The following is a 15,324-nucleotide window of genomic DNA, read 5'->3' as shown; positions in this document are numbered from 1 at the left end:
TTTTGGTGTGGGGTTTTTTTTGTTTTTGTTTTGATTTCTCCTTTCATACCAGTTTGTGTGTATGGATACCCTCATATTGCTCAAAGATGCTGAATGAAACAAAGCTACGAAACAGCTTTTGAAGAGATGTTGTCAATGTAGGTAACAATGAAACCCTGATATGCAAAACTAGACTCATTATTTACCTAATGTTCTTTCTCCTCTGGTTTTATAATTATTTTAATTATATCATAGTTCTTACACTCCACTGATCTAGCAGTTGGACCAGTAGATATTTGCTAAAGAAAACGCATGATTGCTACAATGCAGGTGGAGTATAAATCATCAGATGACAACTCCTGTATTCACTACAGATAAAAGCCTTAGGTGTGAGAGGGAATGCTTGATAACCATCTTGACTTACTGATAAAACCAAATAGGACTTTGAACACCACAGGAAACTTGGCAGGAAAAAAACCCTTCAAAAAAGTTCACCATCGGTGCTTCTCATTACTCAAGTATTTCTCTAGTGTAAGGTGGAGGATCCAAGATCAGATCCTTAGTCGTGCAACAGCAGACGAACCAACCTGTCAACCCACTGCTGAATTCAAGAAAGGAGATGGTTTGTACTCAGTTCCACAGAGATGAATCACGCTGCTTAATAAGGTCAGTCCTGCCTGCTTGACCATGGAAATGACACTAAGGCAAATATCCAGGCTTGGGTGGTTCAAGGATGGGATAACACAGCAAGCTCATTCAGCCAAGCGTGTACCACCCCTGACCTCTCCCCATGTCAAGGGTTGGACTCATTGGGGTTCTTTGACCTTGTTTTTCAGGAAAAAAATGTTTCTGCAATACCAGGAAGTTTCATTTTCTCCCCCCCGACACATCCCCCTCAAAAAAAGAAAAGGGAGGGAATGGGAAATGAAGGACAGCTAAATAAAGAACAAATAGAAAAAGGATATCCCATTATATGAAAAAGGTGAGGATCGATTGAGAAGTCACCATAAAATCACTATGATGGCTTTTTTATCTGGGGCTCTATACAGATGGATTTGCAATTACTGGCACTGTCTCTCTTCTCTTTTCTTAGATGTAGGTTTCAAAAGCGATTAGTGAGTTTGAGTTTTGATCTTCAGGCACTTTAACAAAGGTTGACTTTCAGAGGGCAGACAGTTGCCTTCCGAAAATCAGCATCTTTTCAAACATCTCAAGTTAAATACCTGTAAGTAAAGGTGTCTGCATCTTATATTCTTATCTGTTTAGAGCAGTTATGCTGATATAAAATGTATTATGTCTGTGAAACATGATGGGGGACTTCAGGTGTAATGCTCATTTTGTATGAAGATAAAGCAAGACTGAGAAGAAAGAAATGACTAGCTTGGAAGTGATGAAAATCTTAATATGCAATGGATCTGTGTTCTCAGAGGTGAAGCTGGACTAACTATGGGCCTGAACGCTTCTTTCCATTACAAAACCTTGTTCTCAGTTGCTTGCCAAATATTAACAAGTTGTGCTGAAATTTTCCATGACAGGTGTCAGCCTCACCCAGGATTTTTTGAGGACAATTTCAGCTACATTCTTCACACGCCAAAGGCAGCATTCTTGTGAAAAAATAATGTTCATATGGTTAAAGACTCTATCACTTTACTGTGATACACAGGCTCACGTAAGAGGTGAATTAAAATTACATGGCAACCTTCATTTTGGAGTTTGGAGTTTCACTTAAGCTATGAATTTTTGAGGGAAGTGCATGAGAAACACAATGACAACAACTTCTGCCTTGTAGTAATATCATGCAATCACGAGATAAATATATTCAATCTGCTTTTATGATTTATGGTACCAAAATGGATCAACGTGTTTTAAAGTCGTATGTAATTATTTCAGTTTTTCCTATGCCTGAATCAGAATTCATTTTTGGAGGAGTTTAATGAATTACGATAATATAGAATTTCAGTCATACCATCTCTCAAGGTTAACTTTAAAGGTGATAATAATGACTTTATAAACACATTTTGTTCTTGAATTTGACAACATCCCCTTTACTTTAAGTTAGCTATATGCCCTGATGTGATTCTTGTTTAGGAATTCTCTAAAAAAATTATTTAAAAATTCACAGAAACAACCAACTTGAAAACCAAAGAGAATTATTGCAAGATATGAGTAGTGGTTTGAAAATACATATTTCAACTTGAAATTGTTGACTTAAGCTTAGGGCATAATTTACTAGTATAGTTTCCTTTACACTGTTCTAGGAAACCATAAAGTTGATGGAACATGCAGTTAATTTATCTATCTATCCTTCACAGGCCACTATGCAAACATATCACTGTCTTAAAGACATACAGAAGAGTAAGGTACTTCTACTGTCCACATTTTTCAGCATTCCTTGGAGGTCACCCTATGCTTTTTAACCTTTCATTTTTATTTACTTTTGAGAAGAAATATTTAAGATGAGGAGTACAGCTTTTGGGTGGTACATATCAAAAGTTTGAAGGTTTCTTCTTGAAGATGGCATCCTTAAGTTCTTTTCATAAAAACTCCCCAAAATCTCTTTCTTAAAATAGCCATCATTTCCAGCCGTCCTTTATGGGACTGCTGGTATTCCAAAGCTGAGTATTGTCTTCCTTTGTTCCCAAATCAAAGTCAAGTTTCCTTCAGGAAAAAAATGGTAGTGCCCTATATCCTTACAAGGATTACTTATCGTATATAGCAAGCACACCAAATTAAAATCAATTCCAAGTTTGTAACTGGAACCAGGACTTCCATATACACTCAGTGCTTCCTTCTGAAGCAACATATACATATATATTTACTGCTGCCTCTCCAGTACCAAGTCAGTTTTTATTTGCAGAGTATGTGTAAACTACCCATTTGAAGGCTGTGATGGCTATGTTGCAGGCGACTAGCATTATTTTTCTTTCTTCTTTTTCTTTTTTTTTCCTTATTATTACAGGGTAATAACCACGATAAAACTGAAGAATAAGGCAATACTGACCTCTATCAATGACACATTTTAGAACACTTGAGTTTTAGACAGTTCAGGCAGAACTGGTAGCAGAGATTAGAAGCCAAGTTAAAACGCGGCAAGAGAATTAGAATAAAAAGCAACAGCTTCTGTCGAGTTTACATGAGGGGGAACAGCAGCAAACCTCCTCTGGACTGTGGAGAGAACCACTGTGACACGAGTTGGACGCAGAGCCTGTCAGAGCTTGTACTTGACAGAACTAGTTCCTGTTTGACCTGAGGAAAAAAAAGCGTAATTGCAGCAAACCCAAACAGCAGCGGCAGCAGCAGCCGGGCAGCCAGCGGTGACATTCCAGCCCGTAGGAAACAGAAGCCTAACAGAGCACTCACTTTCCCAAGAAGTCCCACACAAACCCCCCTACGTGTTGTGGTGCAGGGACCGACACCTGGTAGGGAGGGTGCAATTTGCGGGAGGCGTGCTTTCTGAGAAAAGGCACAGTCAAAACAACAAAACAAAACAAAAAAAAACAACCACAAACAAAACCCACATGTACAAAACAAAACAACTCGTGGAACCAGGACGTGACAGTTTAAATGGAAAGAAAAAGCGAGGAAGGTAACGAAACACAAAATGAGAAGTTACAGAGAGGCAGGAGATTATGGAATGGCAATACAAAAAGCAAACAGTTAGTTATAAAGAAAGTGAATAACCAGACAGTTACAAAATCCTTTACACCATCACAGTATGGGGACAGAAACAAAAATTATAGGGCTGTTCACCCACAGAAGAAATGTGAACTTATGGCTCACATTCCCATAAGAAAAATCAAAAGCCTGCCCACAGAGAATATAAATTAATGAGCTTGTGCTTTCGATCACATATTGACTGTACAGAGTGTTCTTCAAACTTTTGTATAGCATGCACCATATTTAATACATTATTTTTTGACATCTTTCCTCCCATTCACAGCTGAAAAACCAAGTTCCACACCCAGCAATTGTAACAGTTACTGAAGAGCCGAAGCATTTTCTGCTTTAGTTTGAGCTAAAGGCAACTTTGCCATCATTGAAAAGGCTTAAGAGAACAGTTCTCTGCTTTTCATTTCATCTCCCTCTCCTCCTATCTTTTCTGCTTCTCTGTTTACCTATACATACCTCCCTAATAGGCGACTCATTTCTTCTCTTCTATGGATGAAACCGTGTTACTATTTTTGTTCTCCTGACGATATACGGTCTAGTTGTCACACATAACTAGCATAAGGAAAAACTCTGGGGAGACCCTCTCTTTTGAAAAATCCCATTTTTGTTAGTACAGTTATTCTCTGAATGTGATTTATTTCTTCTCATCTTGCTCTAAACAGAATAATAACACTTCCTGATTGGCACAGCAATATTCATACTTTTGCTTCCTGACAAATGCTTCTGCCAGCACTAAGGCTCTTCTTTGCACAGCAGAGTTTGAATAGCTGCAGAAGCGTTAGAAGTCCAGATAATTTCCAGCTCACTCTGCGTGGACCACAGTTTAGGAAGGACTTTTACAAGGCAAAATTATCTATTATTTTCAGGAAACCAAAACTCTAGCTCTAGAACATTTACGTAACATGCCCGGATACATCTGTTTGGCCATGAGAGAACACTTTATAAACTAGCATAGTAAATAAAACCAGGACCAATCTACACATTTATTAGGCACATTCAAATCTCTGCTTTCTGTAAAAAACTTGCAAGGAGAAAGCAAGCTTTCAGAGAAAAGGGGTTGTGGGGAGCAGCTGAAAAACAACTAAGGCCAAATAAAAGTTTCAGCAATTATTCAGAAAAAGATAAATTACTACTCAAAACCTCACTACAAAGTATCTGAAACCTTGTATCTTTTTCTCCGGTGCCGTGATTATATTACAGTTCCACTTGAAAAATAATTTCAGGTGTTGATAGTTTGCTAATTCTACTTTATCTCATTACTAGTAGAAATGATAACAAGTTAAAAAGAGGATCACTATTTTTTTTTTGAGTGAAGATCAGGTGGTAAGAAGGAATGGATAGCACGGAATAGTCAAAATATTCACCAAATTGTTACTGAATGATGTCCAGTCATTTGGGGGATTTTGTGTGATCATTGATACAGTAAGAATTTGGTCTGTGACTGAAACAGCACGAAACTACCACTGTAACATGAAAAACAACAAGTGCTTCGGAGATCTCCAGAACTGCATCTTTTCAAATAAAAAGTGCCTTTCTAACTCTTTGAAGACTATGCGTCAATGTAAAAGAGAAGTACCATCATCTTAATTTCTTTTTTGTTATTTTGCTTTGTAGTTTATAAACTCTTTTGATTATAGGCCAAAACCTGAAATATACTCTACTCAGTTCCTCTAATCTTCCTGACACTAAATCCAGAGCAGTAAAATAGTGATAAGATACTAATTAGTAAGACTATTCCAGCACGAGGCAAATGGGAATAATTGCATTTCCAGTTTGCTGTTTCAAATCAAAGATTCTTCATTGTGATGGTAACCAAAAAGCCCTGAACAGGTATTACTGCCTAGGAACTCCCTCTTGGTCCACTGTAAGGTTAGAAAGTGACAGAAAACAAAATCTGTTTCAGGTCTTTCCCAAGATTTACTAATTATAACTGTGATACAAATGTCGTGGAATTATAATAAATTATAATTTTTGTTTGGGACATTAAAGTCTAGAGAAAATATCTGAGCACCCTGGTTGCCAACAGCAAGATGGAAAATGCTGAAAAGTGCTGAATCACACTTCATTTGGACAAAAGCAAGTATGTTCATTTGGCTTCACAGGAGCCAAAGTTTACCAGTGTCCCTACCAGTACGAAGAACTTCAATGCCACTTGTCAGAAGAACCTGAGTAACTAGTATCACAAACTCCTAAAAGTCATTTTTCTTTTTTTTTGGAGAATCATGCCTGAGGAATTTATTAAATCAAAAGAACAAATAGCTCTCCAAACACACCACAGTGTCAGCAACTTTTCCTACTGTCTCTATTCTCTTACACCTATATCTACCCTTCTAATTCTATCTATATCAGCCCTGGTTTTGAGCAGATGGGTAATGAAAGCACACAGTAAGATACCTTTTCACTTGCAATCTACCAAAATAAAGGACTGAAGGCAGAAAAACTCTAAAGAGGTCTTCCCAAAGTAGGCACTACAAGGTTTTTAAGACATGAAAAACTGACAGTTATCTCTAACTTTAATCAGCTCTTTTGCTCCTCTAGTAACTTTATACCATTCTCACCTCTCCAGTTCTGCTATTTTCTTATCCTTATCATTCTTCTCATTTTCCATCTCTTTCAAGATCTCAAGAAGACGATCCACTTCAGCTTGAGCCTTGCTAGATTCTTCCCGATACCGTGTTACCTCCCTTTCCAGCTGCTGCATACGATCGCTCAGCTCCGGGCTGGCTCTCGCCTCCAGTGTGGCCTCATGAGCCTGTAAGAAAAAGGTTCCAGAAAAAACCAATTCATTCTCACATATATATTTTACAGATACTGCGCCAACTTCAAAAGGCTATCTAGATACCTATTTCAAAATGGCAAGATTATCCAACGCACAGAAATGAACATACAGTGCATACGCTACTTTTAAGGATGGGGAAATACCTTCTAGGAAAAGAAAAATTCAGAAGCAAACTTACATTTTTTACTTTACTCTAAAAAAAATTGAATTTTTCATCTGAAGCAGAATTGACAGAAGAAAAAAAGTAAAAATATGAAAAAAGTTAAACTTCTTTGAAATGAAAGAAAAAGATAAGTAAGTGTGAGTGGGTATAAAAATTCCTAAAATACATTTCTAAAACCATGATATGACCACAGAATTAGTTACCTGAAGTATTTTTGACCTAGGTAATGTAGAAAAGCACATCACAGGCTGTCTTCAATAACTACATCAGTATTCAAAGTGTGAGACAGATTTGCACAAATGGTGGTGATGTAGTGAAGTCCTTGCCAGTGTTCTGAGCTGTACAGACTAGTACTAATATTAGTATGGCTGCCTACTGAAATTACCTTTGCCTGGGAAATCCAACATTTCAAAATCAGGCTATGGGGACAAAAAGCATCAGAGGAATCAGGATAAAATGATCACAATGAAGAGTTTTTTTTCTTGTTGGTTTGGTTTTGTTTGTTTTTAAAACAAATTAATTTATTAGTAAAATTAATTCATCCATTCCCAAGCATATTAAAGAGAAAGAAAAGGCAGTATTTAAGCTGGAATTTAAACCAGTAGACCAAGGAATCTTTTCACTCTCCTCTTACCCCACTACTCTTGGATCTTGAACTGCTCTTTGGTATTAATTAAAACTATTTCAGAATCGCTCAAATTTGCTTCAGTAAACAGTTTTGGAGGAGCTATTCTGCTGACCAAGAAGCCTGCAAACTCTTCTCTTCTCTGAAACAAACCTGCAACAGAAAATGACTACAGACTTTCCCCCCCTCTCTGTGTGTAGCTTTTGGAAGTTGTTTTACAAGCTGCCAGTGTTCTGCTCCATAGCACAGTAAGTCTAAATCCAATAGTATAGGACTCTGTTTCTTTTAAAGGTAATTGGACAGAACTGCAGCAGAATAAAACTCAGGGTTAGAAGCTGCTGCTTCCAAAGGACCAAACAGCAAAAATACACTTGGCCAAGTCTGTTTAGTTATTCAGTAAAATAAGACTGGAAGAAAATATCCATTCCTTGACCCCAACATTTTCACCTTGAAGTCTTTTGGTTTTAATTTGCTCCAAGATTCGCCAAGGCCATATTCTAGTGAAATCCAGGAGAATGTCAGAGGAGAATATTTTAGGACTGAAGAACGTCTTGATGCTTGTCTTTACTGGGACTATGATGTAGGGATGGATCTGGGTTTTCCAAATACTCTAACACTTCATGTTCCAGGGTCTTGGTTTTTCAGCTCCTTCCTGAGGGTCGGTGCTAAACTGTTTTGTTTTGTTTTCTTTTTTTAATTTTTATTTTATTTTTTTTAATTTTTAGTTTTTTTTTTTTTTTAAGCAGGAATTCCAGAAAGCTGGATAACCTGCACACTGTTTTTATCCTAGAACAAAATGCCTGGCAATCCTCAGGTGTCCCAGAGACATCTCAGCAGGAGTGCCCCACAACCGCAGATCCTGGAGGAGCAGAAACCTTTCCTAAGGCAATGCACTTGGGAAGACTTCAAAGGCTTCCTACTTCTGAGTGACTTTCAAGTCAAACCCCACCCCTCCTGTGTCACTGAGCTTGTGAGTCTGAAAATCCTGCTTCTGCGCTTCTGACTGAGACCCGGCTCCAAGTGCATCCCTGGTGAGCCTGGAAGCTACAAAAAGCCTTTAGAGTCAGGGCTGACAATGCTTCCAGACTCCTCACTGCCCCACAAGCACTTTGAATTGTACACCCTGGGAAAGGCCTCTCTACAGCAAGCAGAATTCTAATTAATGTGTGGCCAAGATGATGCAGACTCCAGGAGGTCACTGCAGCAAGGAGACTGACAAGTGTGTTGTTTCCATGAACAGCCAGAAGCATCAGGGAACACACTTGGCTTTGGAAGGAGAATGTTGGTGGGTGTTCCTGAAATGCCTTGCTGGGATTTCCATCCTGCGGGAAATTGGAAGTATTTTATTTCATTTCCTTTTCAACTATGCTTAAATTTCAAACAAGAACTCCATTCTTCTCTCCCAAATACTGTTGGGGGACATCTATAAACCTACTGGGGGGCATCTAGGTCCTCCTAAGAGACACTATGTGTAGAGTTCAGTCTGGTTTTCACCAGAGGCAGAGCCTAAATTCTTCTCTACTGGATTTAGGTATATTTCCAACATCTCAAATTGTTTGTTTAAACAAGTACTCCTCCAGGCTCTTTAAAGTCATCCAAAATACATTGTCAGATAATCAAGAAACGCCTTTAGAAAAAAAAAAGCAAAGCTAGGCTGTTAGCCTGGATTACTAAACTCTCTAATTCAAAATAAGTTATAAGACCTAATGCAATTCTACTATCAGGACAGTCCTGATTTATATTACTTTGTGCTAATAAAACCATCTCCACAACAACCCAAGAGACTCTACTGAGAAGGGGAAATCAATTTTCTTTTTTAGAAAATTAGCCAACAAGTCAGTGTGTCTGGTTCTTATAGAACGACAGGGATATTTACACGACATAAATTATTAGTTAAGACATGTAACACATGTTATTTGTATATGATGCACATAAGTATGGATACTTTCACCTAACACAAAGAGAATGTTATGCGATATGGTGTAAAATGGAGACCACTTCCTGAGTTGTGAATTACTGACTGACTTCGGTCCATTTTGTGGGTTATGTACAAAATACGTGTTACATGACCATATCTAAAATCCTACTGGATTCATTTATTGTATAGGAGAGAAAACCAATGCATTTAGAGGTTTCCCACAAACTCACATCAAGATCTGCAACAGATGAAATTGGCTACCTTCCCAATGCAACATGGTGTAAAATGATTCAGCGGTATTTTTTTTTAACACAAAAATAACTTAAACACAAATAATGAATTCTGATATTCACAGTAAAAAACCCCAAACTAAATCAAAACAACCCACATACAACTTCCCCCACCCACCAAAGGTGTACAAAAATTCCAAAATAAGGCAGTAATTTCATTTTTGAAACAGAATGGACATGTAAAGTGACAAATGCACTAAAATAGTTCCTGCTGTATGAAGAAACTACGAGAAGTGCATTTCGATAGGTTAAACTTTCAGCTCTGCCTTAGAGAGTATTCTTAAGTCTGCAACTTCTTAATATAGTTACAAACAAATACAAAAATGTGTAAAAGTATGATAGAAAATTAAATAAATTGAAAAAGCAGTTTGCTTAGGGTGAAGGGAACATCGCACTTTCTCTCCTGAAATATGGTAATAAGAAAAGGTATGCCTCTAGACACCACTGAATTTACTTGATTACAGGCTATCTTAAACCTCTTAATTGCTACTACTGAGCCTGTCATTAGCTCCCCAGGTCTGTTCCAGTGTGGAGTCAAACAGGTGAATTTAAACTGCCTTCAAGACCACAACCAAAGTTGCATGTTTGATTCTGCATTGATCTGCCTAAGAAACACAGCAACATTTTAGCTAGAAAGCAGCACCTTCTTAAGCTATGCTTTTATTAAGCAAAACTCATCTTAATCAGTATTAATCTTTGCCCGTGTGAATATAATTTCAAATGCTAAGTGTTTCAAGACTGAGAATAGTTTAAGCTTACTATTCAGTTTAAGGTTATTACTCTGGATATGATCTCAAAGTTCTTAAGAGGGACTATAAGAGGTGGGTTAACAGCTTTCTGCTTTTGTGCTCTTAGCCATCATTTCCCATCTGGAATGTGGTAAGTGATGGGGTGAGCACTTCAATACCTAAAGAATAAGAGTGCTTGTTCCTCAAATAAATGTACTGCAACTTCTATTGCTTCCACAGAAAATCAGCTGACAAAGCCAACTTCTACAACTAAAACAAAGATGACCAATGTTTCACACAAATAACCACTACTTACAGATGGAAAGGAGAAGATGACAAAACCCATCTAAAATAATTTTTGAAGTTGGTATTTCTCATGCCAAAAAAGTCTTTACTAAGTGGAAAGGTGATCATACATAGCTTGAAGTGTGCCAGAGGCAGGAAAGAAAACAATAACACAGATCTAATTTAAAGGTTCTAAAATGTAAGTAAAAATTTCGAACATTATGACTAAGATTCCAAATCAATATTCCTAAGAGATTAACTAAATCAAACAGCAAATAATTCACAGCAAACACTTTCTACTTTTACCTATGAATTGAGACAGCAAATTCAGTTTAACATTTCATGTACAAATGTTGCCAAGAACTTTTGGCCACAAAGCAGAGGTTCCTAAATATCTGAAATCCCATTTTAATCCACCCTCCTACCTCCAAGTGTGCCTCACATCTCCTAAAAATAGTCAGTGCGCACACAAATTGAAAAATATATTATGACTATTTACTGCAAAAGACAAACAAATATAGCCATTTTCTTTATTTTTCTTATTGTGAAGGCAGCAGTTCAAGTGATGAAAGGTGTGCACTGCCTTCTACCATGTCTTTATCAGTTTCAAAAAAATTGTAAATTTGAAAAACGAGCAGACTTGTTCCTCCTTTAGTTCTAATGCTCTGAACACCATGTGCTATAACAGCTTTTCAAAAAGGCTGTACTGGAAGTCAGAGGCTCAGAGAATTCTCTGATATACTGTGTACCAGAAAAACTTGAGTCTGTCACCAAGAGTTGTTTCTTATCTTCTTATTGACAAAATCTTTTAAATGGTTAGTCTCTGATAACGTGACTCTAAATTTTTGACACTGAATAAGCAAGTATTTGGTTGCAATCATTCAATAAAGAAGGCCGAAAGTCTGAATAAGAGCAAGATGCCTTGAGAAATCTCATTGCTGAAGAAAACGATCTCTTCAGAAAGGTATGAGCTCCATGGCCGTTATTAAACACTAACGGTCTGCTCTCATGGAAATTTACAGCAACATAAAAAGTGCACAAAGGTGGAAGGCAAACGCCCAGGTGACAGCTGCCTTTGCGGGCCTGCTCCAGTCCCCTCACCCATGTCTCCTCTGAACCAGGTTCTACTCACCTGACCAGAGGTTACTCTTTTAAAGAAACAGAGCTTCATTCAATGTGCTGAAGGGATTTACTTAAGTAACGATCAGACAGTCAGTATTTGGTTTTTGCTATTCAGTTTATGATTGTGCCTGACTTACACAAATGGCACTGAAAAAGAAATATTTTCCCAATTTTCTTTCTGCCATGCTAATCGTGACTGTAGGCTATTTCTTGGCAAATGGTAACTAACCACTTCCAAATTCCACCAGTGGGAAATGAAGACGCATTATTACACCTGTTGTGAGGTGAAAAATTGAGATGCAAAAGTATCCTGCCTTATTCACTTAATGTTTCCCTACTATTACAAAAAAAATTGTATCATCTAATTTCTCTAGATGATTATCATCTCCCTTATGTATCTCTGGCTCATTCTTGGAGCATTTTTCAGGCAGTATGGAAGACTGCAAGAGTCTGGCAGAAAATAATCTAGTTATAAAATGTTATAACGACTTCCTCACAATGAAAAATGAGAAAGGCCACACAATGTTGCATTGACCTTTTCCTAATTTTAGGATCTTCAGTTCTTCAAAATGAATGTTAACTTAACTAGTTTTCTGGGAGGAACAGAGTAGGTAAGCTTAATTTTTTTAGGTATAAGAAACCAGGGGAAAAAAGCCTTCCAACTTTCCACTGCAAAAGCTGATGCTGACATTGTCATGAGCCATCAACAGGACTGGAATTTCAAAAGCCACACACAGACTCTTGTACATTATCCTCTATGTTGGCTCTATCATACGGGGCAGTAAAACACAGAGTTTGTCCCCACATTTTGTATTTTCTGACTTCAGAGTAATGGGGACTCTCAGAAATTTTGAATGCTATTACAGATTTCACAGACAGTATGCTCACTTGGGCACAAATTCTCCTGCCTAGTTGCACCAAGCACAATCCTTTTGTCCTATAGCTCATTTCTGCAACCTTTCATCAATGTTATGTAAAACCAGGTTCAAATTCCACTCTTCTTATCCAGGCAGATTCACTACTCTACCAGTTCTCATCATCCTTTTCCTATCACTTTTTGCCAGGTTTGGAGGATTTTTTTTTTCAGAGTTATTTCTATCCAACAGTGTCTGTATTATATGTTCTATTAAAATAATTTCTAATATGGGATGTCACAAAATCTGAAGTATTGAAAGCACCAGCAATTATCTGATCTCGAGACAATGATTGTCAGGATAAACAGCTACATTTACCCTGAACGTTGTCAGGAATAACGCAGATATCAGCCTCCTGAAAGTTTCGTAACACGTTTTTTTTATGCACACAGTCACAAAAGAAATCTCTGATGTAAACCACCTTGGATTATGTAATTTATGGTGTCAAGATATTATTATACAAACACTCCTTGAAAGGAGAGCTCTTTGACATCAAACAGAAGGCTGGTAATAGGATCCAAAATGAAACTGACATAGTACCAGTGAGCTTAACGGTTACACAAATTTTTAAGCAATCTTTTCCTTGGTGTAACTTTATTATTTCTAATGCACTGCTGTACATGGTGTTACAGAATACTTTCAAGCAAGAAGTTTGATTTGCTTGGAAATTCTAAATTCTTGCTGTGAAAATGCACTGACAACGGAGATGAAAGAAAAGCTACAGGACACTTCAAGCAACTGCAGCAAAAGAAAACAAAAACATGGCACAGTATTAAGCTGTCCAAACAAAAATTAAGTTAGATCAACACAGCCAAGAAGTAAAAGCATCTTAGAAGGCTTTTTTGAGCATGACTGGTCAGACATATCACAGTATTTTGTTTGCATCCACACTATCCATACCCACTACTAAAGTAATCCACCAGCACACTCTGTGTTGGTTCAAATATGAAAGCACAGGTGAACAGACATGCAACACACAAAAATAAATGGGGTTGGCCTCTCAGTTTGCCAGGGAACTTACTGGCTTGGATGGATGACTCAATAAAACTTCAGGATGCTAAAGGGAGAAAGAAGATAGGAAAAGATGGGGAAAATTGGGAATAGAACAGTGTGAGAAAAAGAAAAGATGCAACATGAAAATAATTTAAGATAATAGCTGCAACATTAATTTACTAGGAAAGCAGAATCTTAATTTGTGATTTTAGCATGCATTGCTAACCAGTTTTTGAAACATGAAAAACACGGAGAGTTACTGTTATGCAAGTTCCAAACTTAATCTTGATTTCCAGTTCAACAGTTTTGTCCAGTCCTCAAATACTTAACACAGTCCTGTGTTTGGGTTTACAGATGATGGTTTTACAGGTTGAGCAGGACTTTAATTTCTAGTGCTTCACTTATATCAATTACAAGACAGATAAATGGTATAGAAAGCTAATGCAGTAACTGACACTATGTGAGCACTGGACACAATTGCTGGGGTTTTACTTTTATTTTTACAAGACATTCTGATTCCCCTGGTAGCCTTTTTCTTTCTAGGTTGCTATGCTGAATACATTATTTATTGTTCTTTCTTCAAAAAAAATCCAAACCATTAGCTGAGAACAAAAAATAGTATTTCCATCTCATCTACCAATTTTATCAGTAATATTTTCAGTTGTGGCAGGAAACACTTGTTCACAAAAGTAAAAAGCAACAGAGCCTGTGTTAGACTAGCCAAGCTGAACCTTGGGAAAGAGAACTTGGGTCAACACTTCATTCAGTCAATTTTTCATCTTTTCAAAGATAGTATCCTCCTGAACTCGAAGGAAGAACACCACAGCAGGAAGAAAACATCCTCTGAGTGAGCCTATGGAATCTAGAGGTATTTTCCTGGCAGAGAACCACTGCTGACACTCTCTGATGAAAAGTTCCTAGAACTGCACCAAGGGGAAGGTGGTTAACATACGGTTTGGACTCTTTTTTCCTAATCTCGATCCATTTCAAATAAGGAAAATATTTTAAAGGAGAAAAACTATACACTGGAAATGAAGACAGACAAAAATCCACTTATCTTTGCTGGAACAAATTCCAACATTAGTTGGTCTCTCTGAGATTAGAAAAAGAAAATGAAAAAAGCATATTCACTGGGAAACACAAGGCAGAAAAAGCTAGGAAGAGAGCATTCTGAAGAAAAACAACCAGAAGAAAACTTTTTCACTATAAAACTGCTACATTAAAACAGAAGTTTGAAAAAGTAGTTTCTTAAGTGGATAAAAGATGACACAGCATAAAACCACTGGACAGAAAAACAGCGAGAGAACCCCTTGTGTGTGATTTCCCTTCAATGATTCCCTCTCAGTAAAAAAGGAGACTATTTAAGGCAGGACACCAGGCCATGTAAACTCAACAGGGATCTATGGCTCGCTTTCAGCATTCAGAATCTCCCTCCCATAGCATCTCCTGCTGGCAGTAGGCTGACAATTGAGCACAGAAGCAATGACAGCAGAATAACTAAAATATTGAGCACATAGATTTGCATGACCATAACATTAGTATAAAAAAAAACCCCCAACCAACCCCAAATATGAAAAGCAATGACGTTTTCTTTGCTCTAACGGGGATCAATATAAAATTAGTCATTAGTGAGAAAAGGAATAATAACAATGAGAACTGGACACCTAGTTAGACACTGGCGACTGCTTACATGGGAAGAAAAATAATACCAGGAACTTTTCAGCACCCCTGCACTCCACTCGGTTAATATTGTTTCATTTTAGTGCAAAGTTAAATATCTTTTGCAGAAAAAGTGGAAGCTTGCACTGTTTCTGATTTCTCAAAGGCCCACTGTTTAGAGATCAGCAAGACTTTTTTTC

At 37.5% G+C, this 15,324-nt stretch overlaps 1 protein-coding gene across 18 annotated transcripts in view; it reads right to left on the bottom strand.

The window, feature by feature from the left end:
* ERC1 (ELKS/RAB6-interacting/CAST family member 1) overlaps nucleotides 1-15,324 on the bottom strand; it is a 295,118-nt gene that overhangs the window by 161,448 nt on the left and 118,346 nt on the right. For all 18 annotated transcript variants that reach the window (XR_011742041.1, XM_065859918.2, XM_065859923.2 and 15 more), the window contains one exon: nucleotides 6,207-6,400. Coding sequence is in view for 17 of the 18 variants with exons in the window: in XM_065859918.2 (XP_065715990.1) it covers nucleotides 6,207-6,400 (194 nt within the window). In the remaining variant the exon portion in view is untranslated. The remainder of the gene's footprint in view (nucleotides 1-6,206; nucleotides 6,401-15,324) is intronic.

Source organism: Patagioenas fasciata, chromosome 1 (assembly GCF_037038585.1).
Source record: "Patagioenas fasciata isolate bPatFas1 chromosome 1, bPatFas1.hap1, whole genome shotgun sequence".
Lineage (NCBI taxonomy): Eukaryota > Metazoa > Chordata > Aves > Columbiformes > Columbidae > Patagioenas > Patagioenas fasciata.
This window is presented reverse-complemented; position numbering and strand designations above follow the sequence as displayed.